The sequence below is a fragment of the Somniosus microcephalus genome, chromosome 10, assembly GCF_052327205.1.
Source record: "Somniosus microcephalus isolate GS21.2 chromosome 10, FLI_Smic_1.0, whole genome shotgun sequence".
In the NCBI taxonomy this organism is placed as follows: Eukaryota; Metazoa; Chordata; class Chondrichthyes; order Squaliformes; family Somniosidae; genus Somniosus; species Somniosus microcephalus.
This window is the reverse complement of record NC_140996.1, coordinates 148,844,525-148,860,361: the sequence shown is the minus strand read 5'-3', so window position 1 is coordinate 148,860,361 and position 15,837 is coordinate 148,844,525. Positions and strand designations below refer to the sequence as shown.

The 15,837-nt window shown below is 54.4% G+C and overlaps 2 protein-coding genes across 2 annotated transcripts in view; both read right to left on the bottom strand.

Annotated features, from left to right (window-relative positions):
* LOC147111750 (ataxin-2-like protein) overlaps window positions 1-15,361 on the bottom strand; it is a 47,698-nt gene extending 32,337 nt beyond the window's left edge. Inside the window, exons 1-4 of the mRNA XM_085998949.1 lie at window positions 14,949-15,361; window positions 11,484-11,591; window positions 10,094-10,312; window positions 271-366 (exon numbers count right to left, since the gene is read on the bottom strand). Of these exons, the coding sequence (XP_085855075.1) occupies window positions 271-366; window positions 10,094-10,312; window positions 11,484-11,591; window positions 14,949-15,174 (649 nt within the window). The 5' untranslated portion in view covers window positions 15,175-15,361. The remainder of the gene's footprint in view (window positions 1-270; window positions 367-10,093; window positions 10,313-11,483; window positions 11,592-14,948) is intronic.
* The window catches only part of LOC147111749 (mitogen-activated protein kinase kinase kinase kinase 4-like), a 536,567-nt gene that overhangs the window by 100,242 nt on the left and 420,488 nt on the right, over window positions 1-15,837 (bottom strand).

Genomic DNA, 15,837 nt, shown 5'->3' with positions numbered 1-15,837 from the left:
TCCCTCAGCACTGCCCCTCCGACAGTGCGGCGATCCCTCAGTACCGCCCCTCTGACAGTGCAGCACTCCCTCAGTACTGAAAACCGGGGAGTGTGGGCCTGTTTTATGGGGCTCGAGTCTCTGGCGTGTGCGAGGGGGGCTCGGGTCCCATAAAAACCACATGACAGTCTGGGACCGCAGCGCACCCTCACCTCACTACTACCTACAGTGCTTCAGGTTTTAAAGTACAGTAAGAAGGATCCACGCATGGCAGTTTAGAGGGTCTCCTACCTTTCCCCGCTGCTTTGTTGAACTCCAGCGAGCCTGCGGAGGGGGCCTCGGCTGGTCTGGTCAGGTCCTTCCCGGCGGCGTTCCCAGGATCTTTCACTGAAAGGAAGAGAAGCCGACGATCAAGCTTGGCCGCATCCCAAACCCGGCCCCAATAAACCCCCCCTACCCAGCTCTCGACATGATCCTCCCCACCCCAATCACACCCGACTAACCTGTCCCCCCCCCCCAACACTGCACCCCCGCTCACTCCCAGCCCCAAACCCAGTCACTCACTGCACAACGTGAGTCTCCCAACTGAGCCTGCCACCCCAGTACAGACGGTAATCTCACAGCCCCGGGCCTCCCTGATACCGTCAGCAGGAGCCGCCCCCAAACCACACAGCTGCTCGCCGCAGCCAACGCCTCAGGTTGTAAAGGACACACCGGCACGACGAAGGATCCGTGGCTCAGGGGGAAGCACTCTCGCCTCGCAGTCAGAGTTTTATGGGTTCAAGTCGGACGGGCGGTACTGAGGGAGCGCCGCACTGTCGGAGGGGCAGTACTGAGGGAGTCCCGCACTGTCGGAGGGGCAGTACTGAGGGAGCGCCGCACTGTCGGAGGGGCAGTACTGAGGGAGCGCCGCACTGTCGGAGGGGCGGTACTGAGGGAGCGCCGCACTGTCGGAGGGGCAGTGCTGAGGGAGCGCCGCTCTGTCGGAGGGGCAGTACTGAGGGAGCGCTGCACTGTCGGAGGGGCAGTACTGAGGGAGCGCCGCACTGTCGGAGGGGCAGTGCTGAGGGAGCGCCGCACTGTCGGAGGGGCAGTGCTGAGGGAGCGCCGCACTGTCGGAGGGACGGTACTGAGGGAGCGCCGCACTGTCGGAGGGGCAGTACTGAGGGAGCGCCGCACTGTCGGAGGGGCAGTACTGAGGGAGCGCCGCACTGTCGGAGGGGCAGTACTGAGGGAGCGCCGCACTGTCGGAGGGGCAGTACTGAGGGAGCGCCGCACTGTCGGAGGGGCGGTACTGAGGGAGCGCCGCACTGTCGGAGGGGCAGTGTTGAGGGAGCGCCGCACTGTCGGAGGGGCAGTACTGAGAGAGCGCCGCACTGTCGGAGGGGCAGTGCTGAGGGAGCGCCGCACTGTCGGAGGGGCAGCCTTTCGGGTGAGACGTTAAACCGAGGGACCCGTCTGCCCTCTCAGATGGGTCGTAAAAAATCCCATGGCCGCTATTTCGAAGAAGAGCAGGGGGTTGTTCTGCCCGGTGCCAATATTTATCCCTCAATCAACATCACGAAAGAAACAGATGATCTGGTCATTATCACAAGGCTGCTTGTGGGGAACAAATTGGCGGCCGTGTTTTGCTACCTAAAAACAGTGACCACACTTCAAACAGTACTTAACTGGCTGTGAAGCGATTTGGGACGTCCGGAGCTCGTGAAAGGCGCCGTAGAAATGCAATGGCTTTCTTTTTTCTTTCCCAAGTCAGTGGGTACTCTGGTTCCCCGCCCCGAACCGACATCTGATAAACCCTGCAACTGGGTGACGTCGCGGGTCTGACTGCTGTGGGCTCAATGCCCGCTCCAGACAGAGGGGAACGAAGGGCTCCTCTCTGTCTGATGGGGGCAGTGGGTCAGTCACTGACCTTTCACCCTCTGGGACTGGGGGGGGGGGGGGGGTCAAATCCCTCCGTGCTGCACTGGGAGCGTCATAGAATAGAATCATCGAATGGTTACAGCGCGGAAGGAGGCCATTCGGCCCGTCGAGCCCGTGCCGGCTTCTCTGCAAGAGCACTTCAGATAGTCCCACTCTCTCGCCCTTTCCCCGTACCCCTGACAATTTTGTTCCTTCAGGTACTTATCCAATTCCCTTTTGAAAGCCACGATTGAATCTGCCTCCACCACCCTCTCGGGCAGTGCATTCCAGATCCTCACCACTCGCTGCGTAAGAACGTTTTTCCTCATGTCGCCTTTGGTTCTTTTGCCAATCACCTTAAACCTGTGTCCTCTGGTTCTCGACCCTGCCGCCAATGGGAACAGTTTCCCTCTATTTACTCTGTCTCAACCCCTCATGATTTTGAACACCTCTATCAAATCTCCTCTCAACATTCTCTGCTCTAAGGAGAACAATCCCAGCTTTTCCAGTCTCTCCACATCACTGAAGTCCCTCATCCCTGGTACCATTCTGGTCAATCTCCCCTTAACCTTCTCTGCTCTAAGGAGAACAATCCCAGCTTCTCCAGTCTCTCCACATCACTGAAGTCCCTCATCCCTGGTACCATTCTGGTCAATCTCTCCGTTAACCTTCTCTGTTCTAAGGAGAACAATCCCAGCTTCTCCAGTCTCTCCACATCACTGAAGTCCCTCATCCCCGGTACCATTCTGGTCAATCTCTCCCTTAACCTTCTCTGTTCTAAGGAGAACAATCCCAGCTTCTCCAGTCTCTCCACATCACTGAAGTCCCTCATCCCTGGTACCATTCAGGTCAATCTCCCCTTAACCTTCTCTGCTCTAAGGAGAACAATCCCAGCTTCTCCAGTCTCTCCACATCACTGAAGTCCCTCATCCCTGGTACCATTCTGGTCAATCTCTCCCTTAACCTTCTCTGCTCTAAGGAGAACAATCCCAGCTTCTCCAGTCTCTCCACATCACTGAAGTCCCTCATCCCCTGGTACCATTCTGGTCAATCTCCCCTTAACCTTCTCTGCTCTAAGGAGAACAACCCCAGCTTCTCCAGTCTCTCCACATCACTGAAGTCCCTCATCCCTGGTACCATTCAGGTCAATCTCCCCTTAACCTTCTCTGCTCTAAGGAGAACAACCCCAGCTTCTCCAGTCTCTCCACAGCACTGAAGTCCCTCATCCCTGGTACCATTCTGGTCAATCTCCCCTTAACATTCTCTGCTCCAAGGAGAACAACCCCAGCTTCTCCAGTCTCTCCACATCACTGAAGCCCCTCATCCCTGGAATCATTCTCGTAAATCTTTTCTGCACCCTCTCTAAGGCCTTCACATCCTTCCTACAGTGCGGTGCCCAGAATTGGACACAGTACTCCAGTTGGGGCCGAACCAGTGTTTTATAAAGGTTCATCATAACTTCCTTGCTTTTGTATTCTATGCCTCTATTTATGAAGCCCAGGATCCCGTAAGCTTTTTTAACCGCTTTCTCAACCTGCCCTGCCACCTTCAACGATTTGTGCACATATACCCCCAGGTCTCTCTGTTCATGCACCCCCTTCAGGATTGTACCCTTTAGTTTATATTTCCTCTCCTCATTCTTTCTACCAAAATGTATCACTTCGCACTTTTGTGTTAAATTTCATCTGCCACGTGTCCGCCCATTTCACCAGCCTGTCTGTGCCCTCTTGAAGTCTATCACTCTCCTCCTCACTGTTCACTATACTTCCAAGTTTTGTGTCATCTGCAGATTGTTAAATTGTGCCCTGTACACCCAAGTCCAAGTCATTAATATATATCAAGAAAAGCCGTGGTCCGAGTACCGACCCCTGGGGAACACCACTGTATACCTTCCTCCAGTCTGAAAAACAACCGTTCACCACCACTCTCTGTTTCCTGTCACTTAGCCAATTCCGTATCCATGCTGCCACTGTCCCTTTTATTCCATGGGCTTCAACTTTGCTGGCGAGCCTATTATGTGGCACTTTGTCGAACGCCTTTTAGAAATCCACATACACCACATCAACCGCATTGCCCTGATCAACCCTCTCTGTTACCTCATCAAAAAACTCGATCAAGTTAGTTAAACACGATTTGCCTTTAACGAATCTGTGCTGGCTTTCCTTAATTAATCTACACGACGGTTGACATGAATCAGTCATTCATGAAAGAAAGGCTTCGGAAATAACACTGAGCGGCCTACGGGTGGCGCTGTCCAGGGAGAGTGTAAATACTCGGGCACGGGCCCAGCTTGCGCAGGACATTCTTTAATAGGAACTAGTGAAGGACACAACTGGACCTCCATGTTGTAAAACAGTTGATTAAAGCTTTAACGCTTAGACCAAGTGCCTAGTAGTTTTCTTATGCCAACAGTCTCAAATCCTTGACTGGCGCTCGAACCCACAACTGTCTGACTCGGGGCGGGAGAGCTATTAACCGAGTTAAACCGGCGACTAAATTGAGCCACGCTAAGAGACTTCCTAGCCAGGCAACATACTCCACCTGCCAGTGCAGCTTCTCATTCGCGTGTTCAAATCCCTCCATGGCCCTCGCTACACCCCGCCCTCCACCCCAACTCTCTGTAACCTCCTCCAGCCCCACAACCCCCCCACCCCCCCCCCCCCCCGAGATCTCTGCGCTCCTCCAATTCTGGCCTCTTGCGCGTCCCTCCGATTTCCATCGCTCCACCATTGGCGGCCGCGCCTTCAGCCGCCTGGGGCCCCGAGCTCTGGAATTACCTCCCTAAACCTCTCCGCCTCCTTGAAGATGCTCCTTAAAACCTACCTCTTCGACCGAGCTTTTGATCACCTGTCCTAACATCTCATGTGGCTCAGTGTCGAGTTGGGTCGTTAAAGGCACTATATAAATGAAAGATGTTGTTGTGCCTCTAACAAGCCTCCTGTGGGGCACTTTATCCAGTGCCTTCTGCTAGTCCATATACTCCACATCTACCTCTAACAAGCCTCCTGTGGGGCACTTTATCCAGTGCCTTCTGCTAGCCCATATACTCCACATCTACCTTTAACAAGCCTCCTTTATCCAGTGCCTTCTGCCCGTCCAAATAATCCACATCTACCTCTAACCAGTGCAGCATCGGCAGCGGGTGGAGGCGGAGCTGAGCGGCGGAGCGACTACAAGAGGCCCCAGAGGCTCAGGTAGGCCCCAGTGCGGCATCGGCAGCGGGTGGAGGCGGAGCTGAGTGGCGGAGCGACGACAAGAGGCCCCAGAGGCTCAGGTAGGCCCCAGTGCGGCATCGGCAGCGGGTGGAGGCGGAGCTGAGCGGCGGAGCGACGACAAGAGGCCCCAGAGGCTCCGGTAGGCCCCAGTGCGGCATCGGCAGCGGGTGGAGGCGGAGCTGAGCGGCGGAGCGACTACAAGAGGCCCCAGAGGCTCAGGTAGGCCTACCAATCTCCAATCTCAGGGAAGGAGAGAGGTAAAAAGTATTCAAGGTGTGACGTCACCAGAAAGCGGGTAAGTGATTAGTTGGTAAGTATTTCTCCCTTTTTAAGCTTAAATCTCCTTGGTTTATAGTTTCTGAGGTGTGATATTCACCATCTAGAATCGAGGCAGAGGGTATTTAAGAATAATATTAATAAATGTAATTAATTACATAGAATGGGAGATCAGGCGATGTGTTGCTGCTGCAATATGTGGGAGCTGGTGGACACCAGTGATGCTCACGATGATCACATTTGCAGTAAGTGTTGGCTGCTCGAGGAATTCCGGCTCCGTGTTGAAGAGCTGGAGTCCAAGCTTCAAACACTGAGACACATCAGGGAGGGGGAGAGTTACCTGGACTCTGTGTATCAGGAGGTAGTCACACCAATTAGATTAATTCATTCAGATGTAGTCTGTGGCCAGGGTCAGGATGGTGTGACTAGAAGTGAGGCAGGTACGGGGATCCAGGAGGTAGTGTTGGAGGAGCCGCAGCCCTTGCACTTGTCCAACAGGTTCGAGGCTCTTACTCCCTGTGAGGATGGGAACAGGGACTGCGGGGAGGATGAGCAACCTGGCCACAGCACCGTGGAGTGGGGGGCCATTCAAGTGGGGGGAGTTAAAAGAAATGTTGTAGTGGTAGGGGATAGTATCGTTAGGGGGATAGATAAGAGTTCTCTGCAGCCGAGAGCGAGGGTCCCGAAGGCTGTGTTGCCTGCCCGGTGCCAGGGTTAAGGACATCTCCTCTGGACTGGAGAGAAACTTGGAGTGGGAGGGGGAGGATCCAGTTGTCGTGGTCCATGTTGGTACCAACGACATAGATAGGACAAGGAAGGAGGTTCTGCTGAGGGAGTTTGAGCAGCTAGGGGCCAAATTAAAAAGCAGAACCACAAGGGTAATTACCTGAGCCACGAGCGAATTTGGCTAGGACAAATAAAATTAGAGATTTAAATGCGTGGCTCAAAGACTGGTGTGGGAGAAATGGGTTTTGCTTCCTGGGACACTGGCACCAGTACTGGGGCAGGAGGGAGCTGTTCCGTTGGGACGGGCTTCACTTGGCCAGTGCTGGGACTAGAGTCCTAGCGGATCGTATAACTAGGGCTGTAGAGAGGGCTTTAAACTAACTAGTGGGGGGGAGGTTCCTAGAGAGCAAATAATAAAAATGACAACAGAGAAGGTAATAGACTTAGGTAGCAGTGGGGAAATTAAAAACCAGAGCGTGCCAGGAAGGGGCAGAAGGTATGGAGTAAAAGGTAAAGTAATAAAAAGGGCAAAAGCAGGAACTAAGTGTCACAAAACATCTTTGAAAGTTCTCTATCTGAATGCACGTAGCATTCGTAACAAAATAGATGAGTTAATGGCACAAATAACTACATATGGGTATGATATTGTGGCCATTACAGAAACATGGCTGCAGGGTGACAACGCCTGGGAATTAAACATACCAGGTTATTTAACAATCAGGAAGGACAGGCAGGAAGGAAGGGGAGGTGGGGTGGCTATGTTAATAAAGGAAGGAATCACTGTAATACAGAGAAATGATACTGGGTCAAAAGATCAGGACAATGAAACAGTTTGGGTGGAGGTAAGGAATAATAAGGGGAAAAAAACACTAGTGGGCGTAGTCTATAGGCCTCCGAACTGTGGCAACTCTGTTGGACGGAGTATCAATCAGGAAATAGTGGAGGCTTGTAATAAGGGAACATCTATAATTATGGGGGATTTTAACTATCATATTAATTGGACAAATCAAATTGGGCAGGGCTGCCTTGAGGAAGAGTTCATTGAGTGTATTAGGGATGGGTTTCTTGAGCAGTATGTAACTGAACCGACCAGGGGGCAGGCAACCTTAGATCTGGTCCTGTGTAACGAGACAGGATTAATTAAAAATGTCCTAGTAAAGGATCCCCTTGGAATGAGTGACCATAACATGGTTGAATTCCATATTCAATTAGAGGGTGAGAAGGTTGGATCTCAAACAAGCGTGCTAAGCTTGAATAAAGGAGACTATGAAGGTATGAGAGCGGAATTGAGTAGAGTGGATTGGGAAAATAGATTAAAGGGTAAGACGATACATGATCAGTGGTGTACATTTAAGGAGTTATTTTACAACTTCCAAAAAGTATATATTCCACCGAGAAGAAAAGGGTGTAAAAGAAAAGACAGCCATCCGTGGCTAAGTAAAGAAATTAAGGATAGTATTCGACTAAAAACAAGTGCATATAAGGTAGCCAAATCTAGTGGGGGGGATAGAGGATTGGGAAAACTTTAAAAGACAGCAAAAAATAACAAAAAGATTGATTAAGAAAGGGAAGATAGATTATGAAAGTAAATTAGCAAAAGATATAAAAACAGATAGTAAGAGTTTTTATAGTTATATAAAAAGAAAAAGGGTGGCTAAAGTAAATGTTGGTCCCTTAGAGGATGAGACCGGGAAATTAATGGTGGGAAATATGGAGATGGCAAAAACACTGAATGAATATTTTACATCAGTCTTTACAGTAGAAGACACTAAGAATATCCCAACACTGGACAAACAGGGGGCTAAAGGGGGGGGGAGGAGCTAAACACGATCAAAATCACTAAGGAAGTGGTACTCGGTAAAATAATGGGACTCAAGGCGGATAAATCACCTGGACCTGATGGCTTACATCCTAGGGTCTTGAGGGAAGTGGCGGTAGGGATTGTGGATGCATTGGTAATAATTTTCCAAAACTCCCTGGACTCGGCAATGGTCCCGGCAGACTGGAAAACTGCTAATGTAACACCCTTATTTAAAAAGGGCAGTAGACAGAAGGCTGGAAACTATAGACCGGTTAGCCTAACATCTGTGGTAGGTAAAATTTTGGAGTCCATTATTAAGGAGACAGTAACAGGACATTTGGATAATCATAATTTAATAAGACAAAGTCAGCATGGTTTTATGAAGGGGAAGTCATGTTTGACAGGGGAACCAGTGGACGTAGTGTATTTAGACTTCCAAAAGGCATTTGACAAGGTGCCACACAAAAGATTATTGCTTAAGATAAAAAATCACGGGATTGGGGGTAATATTCTGGCATGGATAGAGGATTGGCTATCTAACAGAAGGCAGAGAGTTGGGATAAATGGTTCATTCTCAGACTGGCAATCAGTAACTAGTGGTGTTCCACAGGGGTCAGTGCTGGGTCCCCAACTCTTTACAATCTATATCAACGATTTGGAGGAGGGGACCGAGTGTAACATATCAAAGTTTGCAGATGATACTAAGATGGGAGGGAAAGTAGTGAGTGAGGAGGACATAAAAAACCTGCAAGGGGACATAGACAGGCTAAGTAAGTGGGCAGAGATTTGGCAGATGGAATACAATACTGGAAAGTGTGAGGTTATGCACTTTGGCAGGAAAAATCGTAGAGCAAGTTATCTTAATGGCAAGAAACTGGAAAGTACTGAAGTACAAAGGGATCTGGGGGTCCTGGTGCACGAAACTCAAAAGGTTAGTATGCAGGTGCAGCAAGCGATTAAGAAGGCCAATGGAATGTTGGCTTTCATTGCTAGGGGGATAGAATATAAAAATAGGGAGGTATTGCTTCAGTTGTACAAGGTATTGGTGAGACCGCACCTGGAATACTGCGTACAGTTTTGGTGTCCATACTTAAGAAAGGACATACTTGCTCTCGAGTCAGTACAAAGAAGGTTCACTCGGTTAATCCCGGGGATGAGGGGATGGACATATGAGGAGAGGTTGAGTAGATTGGGACTCTACTCATTGGAGTTCAGAAGAATGAGAGGCGATCTTATTGAAACATATAAGATTGTGAAGGGGTCGGATCGGGTGGATGCAGGGAAGATGTTCCCGATGATGGGTGAAACTAGAACTAGGGGGCATAGTCTTAGAATAAGGGGCTGCTCTTTCAAAACAGATGAGGAGGAACTACTTCACTCAGAGGGTGGTAGGTCCATGGAATATGCTGCCCCAAAAAACTGTAGAAGCTACATCATTACATAAATTTAGAACAGAAATAGACAGTTTCCTAGAAGTTAAGGGAATTAAGGGTTACGGGGAGCGGGCAGGAATTTGGACATGAGTCTAGGTTCGGATCGGTCATGGCCCTGTGGTTAGCGGAGTGGGCCCAGGGGCCGTGTAGCCTGATCCTGCTCCTATTTCGTGTGTCTAATTCTGTTAGATGCAGGAGATGGTTCTGTGATAGTGGATTGGCGGTTAGGATCAGATCAGCCATGATGTTATTGAATGGCGGAGCAGGCTCGAGGGGCCGATTGGCCAACTCCTGCTCCTATTTCTTATGTTCTTAACAAGCCTCCCATGGGGCACTTTATCCAGTTCCTTCTGCTGGTCCATATACTCCACATCTACCTCCAACAAGCCTCCTTTGTCCAGTGCCTTCTGCCCGTCCAAATACTCCACATCTACCTCTAACAAGCCTCCCGTGGGGTACTTTATCCAGTGCCTTCTGCTAGTCCACATACACCTCTAACCCAGTGCCTCCTGCTAGCCCATATACTCCACATCTACCTCTAACAAGCCTTCCGTGGGGCACTTTATCCAGTGCCTTCTGCTAGCCCATATACTCCACATCTACCGCACGTCAATGTTTGCCCGATTACTCTCCTGAGAAGCACCTTGGGGTCGTTTCACTATGTTAAACGCGAGTTGTCGCTGTACAGCCGCGCCCCACTGTTTACCTCTGGAAGCGCTAGCTGCCCGCCCGCCCAACGCGAACGCACCCAGAGTACTTACCGTCTGCGGCGAAGGGCGGTGCCGGAGTGGCCGGTTTGGGAGACGAGGAGCCGGGAGAAGAGGAGCCGGTGGAGTCCACGACCGCGGAGGAGGGAGGGGGCGGCCTAGCTTCGGGCGGCGAGGTCGGGGCGGGCGCCGAGGTGGGGAGGTCCTGGGCGGCGAGCACGGGCACCGTCGCGCCCGACTTCGGAGAACGCGGGTGGTACGGCCGGTTGACACCTGGAACACGGCAACAGAAAAAACCCAAGCGTCAGTAGATGGAGGCGAGCGAGTGAACGGGCGACTGCGTAAATGACCCAGCCGACTTGGGAGAGGGTTCTGCTGAATGTCTGCATCTCCATGCCTTCACGCCCCATCTTCCTGGCTGCACCCCCACTGACAAGAGCGCTTCAAACCCCATGACAAGATGCTCACCAAAAAATGCTCCCGGGGCTCTTGAGGGTCACTACTGAGGGAGGGGCAGAACTGAGGGAGCGCCGCACTGTCGGAGGGGCAGTACTGAGGGAGCGCCGCACTGTCAGAAGGGCAGTACTAAGGGGGTGCAGCACTGTCGGTGGGGCAGTACTGAGGGAGTGCTGCACTGTCAGAGGGGCAGTGATGAGGGAGAGCCGCACTGTCGGAGAGACCGTACTGAGAGAGCGCTGCACTGTCGGAGGGGCAGTACTGAGGGAGTGCTGCATTGTCAGAGGGGCAGTACAGAGGGAGCGCTGCATTGTCGGAGGGGCAGTACTGAGGGAGCGTCTTACTGTCGGAGGGGCAGTACTGAGGGAGCGCCGCACTGTCGGAGGGACAGTACTGAGGGAGCGCCGCACTGTCGGAGGGGCAGCACTGAGGGAGCGGCGCACTGTCGGAGGGGCAGCACTGAGGGAGCGCCGCACTGTCGGAGGGGCAGCACTGAGGGAGCGCCGCACTGTCGGAGGGGCAGCACTGAGGGAGCGCCGCACTGTCGGAGGGGCAGTACTGAGGGAGCGCCGCACTGTCGGAGGGGCAGTACTGAGGGAGCGCCGCACTGAAGGAGCTCTGCACCGCCAGAGGAGCAGTACTGAGGGAGCGCCTCACTGTCGGAGGGGCAGTACTGAAGGAGCGCCGCACTGTCGGAGGGGCAGTACTGAGGGAGCGCCGCACAGTCGGAGGGGCAGTACTGAGGGAGCGCCGCACAGTCGGAGGGGCAGTACTGAGGGAGCGCCGCTCTGTCGGAGGGGCCGTACTGAGGGAGCGCCGCACTGTTGGAGGGGCAGTACCGAGGTGAGCGTTCTCTGGATTACTGGAACAGTAACAGAATGCGCTCCGCCCCAGAGAATAACATGCCTGCTGTGCGCTCACCTGGGGACAAGGAAACCCGGTACGGAACCATCCCTCGATGCACCGGTTATCAACAGGAATGAATTACCTGTAGCTGGAGTATGTGGAGAGACATCGGAGACGGATCCCCCTCGGCCCATCATGGGCTTGCCCCCTCGGGTGGGTCGCTGGGCTTTGGGCGACATCCGGGATGGACCTGTGGCGGCAAGAGGGAAGGTCAAAACAAATCATTGTGAGAGAGAGCGAGGGGGAGGGGGAGGCGGCGGAGGGCGAGAGGGAGGCGGAGAGGGCGAGGGGGAGGCGGAGAGGGCGAGGGGGAGGCGGAGAGGGCGAGGGGGAGGCGGAGAGGGCGAGGGGGAGAGGGGGAGGCGGAGAGGGCGAAGGGGAGGCGGAGAGGGCGAGGGGGAGGCGGAGAGGGCGAGGGGGAGGCGGAGAGGGCGAGGGGGAGGGGGAGAGGGCGAGGGCGAGGGCGAGGGCGAGGGCGAGGCGGAGAGGGCGAGGGCGAGGGCGAGGGCGAGGGCGAGGGGGAGGGCGAGGGGGAGGGCGAGGGGGAGGGCGAGGGGGAGGGCGAGGGGGAGGGCGAGGGGGAGGGCGAGGGGGAGGGCGAGGGGGAGGGCGAGGGGGAGGGCGAGGGGGAGGGCGAGGGGGAGGGCGAGGGGGAGGGCGAGGGGGAGGGCGAGGGGGAGGGCGAGGGGGAGGGCGAGGGGGAGGGCGAGGGGGAGGGGGAGGGGGAGGGGGAGGGGGAGGGGGAGGGGGAGGGGGAGGGGGAGAAGGCGAGGGCGAGGGAGAGGGGCGGAGAGAGAGGGAGGGCGAGAGAAAGAGACAGAAAGAGAGGCGCAGAGAGAGAGAGAGAGAGAGAGACAGACTACTGACAATATTCCGTTAAGCAGCGCGACCACGCAGTCATCTGCAAGGACCCGCACAGACCACTCGCGTGCAAAAATTTGAATGGGTCGCCCAGTAAGGGGGGCGGGGGCAGCGGTCAGGCCACGCAGGGGACCGCGCGGATTACAGGAGACGTTGGTTACCGAGTGACAGTGTGAGGGAGCTGGATTAACATCAGTAGAGACACAGTCAGTGACACAGGGCGCTGGGGGAGAGGGGTTACAGAGTGACAGTGTGAGGGAGCTGGATTAACATCAGTAGAGGTACAGTCAGTAACACAGGGCGCTGGGGGAAGAGGGGTGACTGAGTGACAGTGTGAGGGAGCTGGATTAACATCAGGAGAGATACAGTCAGTAACACAGGGCGCTGGGGGAGAGGGGTTACCGAGTGACAGTGTGAGGGAGCTGGATTAACATCAGTAGAGATACAGTCAGTAACACAGGGCGCTGGGGGAGAGGGGTTACTGAGTGACAGTGTGAGGGAGCTGGATTAACATCAGTAGAGATACAGTCAGTAACACAGGGCGCTGGAGGAGAGGGGTTACCGAGTGACAGTGTGAGGGAGCTGGATTAACATCAGTAGAGATACAGTCAGTGACACAGGGCGCTGGGGGAGAGGGGTTACTGAGTGACAGTGTGAGGGAGCTGGATTAACATCAGTAGAGATACAGTCAGTGACACAGGGCGCTGGGGGAGAGGGGTTACTGAGTGACAGTGTGAGGGAGCGGGATTAACATCAGTAGAGATACAGTCAGTAACAGAGGGTGCTGGGGGAGAGGGGTTACTGAGTGACAGTGTGAGGGAGCTGGATTAACATCAGTAGAGATACAGTCAGTAACACAGGGCGCTGGGGGAGAGGGGTTACTGAGTGCCAGTGTGAGGGAGCTGGATTAACATCAGTAGAGATACAGTCAGTAACACAGGGCGCTGGGGGAGAGGGGTTACTGAGTGACAGTGTGAGGGTGCTGGATTAACATCAGTAGAGATACAGTCAGTAACACAGGGCGCTGGGGGAGAGGGGTTACTGAGTGACAGTGTGAGGGAGCTGGATTAACATCAGTAGAGATAGTCAGTAATACGGGGCGCTGGGGGAGAGGGGTTACCGAGTGACAGTGTGAGGGAGCTGAATTAACATCAGTAGAGACACAGTCAGTGACACAGGGCGCTGGGGGAGAGAGGTTACCGAGTGACAGTGTGAGGGAGCTGGATTAACATCAGTAGAGATACAGTCAGTAACAGAGGGTGCTGGGGGAGAGGGGTTACTGAGTGACAGTGTGAGGGAGCTGGATTAACATCAGTAGAGATACAGTCAGTAACACAGGGTGCTGGGGGAGAGGGGTTACTGAGTGACAGTGTGAGGGAGCTGGATTAACATCAGTAGAGATACAGTCAGTAACACAGGGCGCTGGGGGAGAGGGGTTACTGAGTGACAGTGTGAGGGAGCTGGATTAACATCAGTAGAGATACAGTCAGTAACAGAGGGTGCTGGGGGAGAGGGGTTACTGAGTGACAGTGTGAGGGAGCTGGATTAACATCAGTAGAGATACAGTCAGTAACACAGGGCGCTGGGGGAGAGGGGTTACTGAGTGACAGTGTGAGGGAGCTGGATTAACATCAGTAGAGATACAGTCAGTAACACAGGGCGCTGGGGGGACAGGGGTTACTGAGTGACAGTGTGAGGGAGCTGCATTAACATCAGTAGAGATACAGTCAGTAACACAGGGTGCTGGGGGGAGAGGGGTTACTGAGTGACAGTGTGAGGGAGCTGGATTAACATCAGTAGAGATACAGTCAGTAACACAGGGCGCTGGGGTAGAGGGGTTACTGAGTGTCAGTGTGAGGGAGCTGGATTAACATCAGTAGAGATACAGTCAGTAACACAGGGCGCTGGGGGAGAGGGGTTACTGAGTGACAGTGTGAGGGAGCTGGATTAACATCAGTAGAGATACAGTCAGTAACACAGGGCGCTGGGGGAGAGGGGTTACTGAGTGACAGTGTGAGGGTGCTGGATTAACATCAGTAGAGATACAGTCAGTAACACAGGGCGCTGGGGGAGAGGGGTTACTGAGTGACAGTGTGAGGGAGCTGGATTAACATCAGTAGAGATACAGTCAGTAACACGGGGCGCTGGGGGAGAGGGGTTACCGAGTGACAGTGTGAGGGAGCTGAATTAACATCAGTAGAGACACAGTCAGTGACACAGGGCGCTGGGGGAGAGAGGTTACCGAGTGACAGTGTGAGGGAGCTGGATTAACATCAGTAGAGATACAGTCAGTAACAGAGGGTGCTGGGGGAGAGGGGTTACTGAGTGACAGTGTGAGGGAGCTGGATTAACATCAGTAGAGATACAGTCAGTAACACAGGGTGCTGGGGGAGAGGGGTTACTGAGTGACAGTGTGAGGGAGCTGGATTAACATCAGTAGAGATACAGTCAGTAACACAGGGTGCTGGGGGAGAGGGGTTACTGAGTGATAGTGTGAGGGAGCTGGATTATCAGTATAGATACAGTCAGTAACACAGGGCGCTGAGTGGGGGAGGAGTTGCAGTCTGAGAGACTAGATTTTCAGCTTGATGCTGCCTTCTCCTGAATTTGCAAGCACCCGCCAACCTATGACCATCCAGTCAGTGACACAGGGCGCTGGGGGTGGGGTTACCGAGAGGTCACTCACCTCCGTTGATCACTCGCTGGTCTGGCGATGGGCTGGAGCTCGATTCGGGGTGATGGAGCCCTCCTCGAGGCGGGAGGGAGCCCGACCCCACCCGGCCTCCTCGCGGGACGCTGGACCTCAGGCCTCCTCCGCGGGTCGTCCCGTCCCGGCTGCGCTGGGGCAGGGGGATGTATTTGCCGTCCCTGGGGAGAGGAGGGAAAGAGCGGGGGGGGCTGAGTGCCGCCATGGAGCTGGAGCGACGCGGAAGAGCAGCAACAACCCGCGTTTATACAGTGCCTTCGCGTAGGAAAAACGGCGCACGGCGCTTCACGGGAGCGATTGTCAAACATCACTGGACACAAGCAGTAGGCGTGGAGTATGTGGAGATGGGGCCAGAGAGAGGGAGGGAGGGAGGGAGGGAACGAGAGAGAGGGGGCGAGGGAGGGAGGGAACGAGAGGGAGGGGCCGAGGGAGGGAGGGAACGAGAGGGAGGGGGCAAGGGAGGGAGGGAACGAGAGAGAGAGGGGGCGAGGGAGGGAGGGAACGAGAGAGGGGGGACGAGGGGGAGGGGGCGAGGGAGTGAGGGAACGAGAGAGAGGGGCGAGTGAACGAGAGGGAGGGAGCGAGGGAGGGAGGGAACGAGAGAGAGGGGGCGAGGGAACGAGAGAGAGGGGGCGAGGGAGGGAGGGAAAGAGAGAGGGGGCGAGGGAGGGAGGGAACGAGAGAGAGGGGGCGAGGGAACGAGAGAGGGGGCGAGGGAACGAGAGAGAGGGGGCGAGGGAACGAGAGAGAGGGGGCGAGGGAACGAGAGAGAGGGGGCGAGGGAACGAGAGAGAGGGGGCGAGGGAACGAGAGAGAGGGGGCGAGGGAACGAGAGAGAGGGGGCGAGGGAACGAGAGAGAGGGGGCGA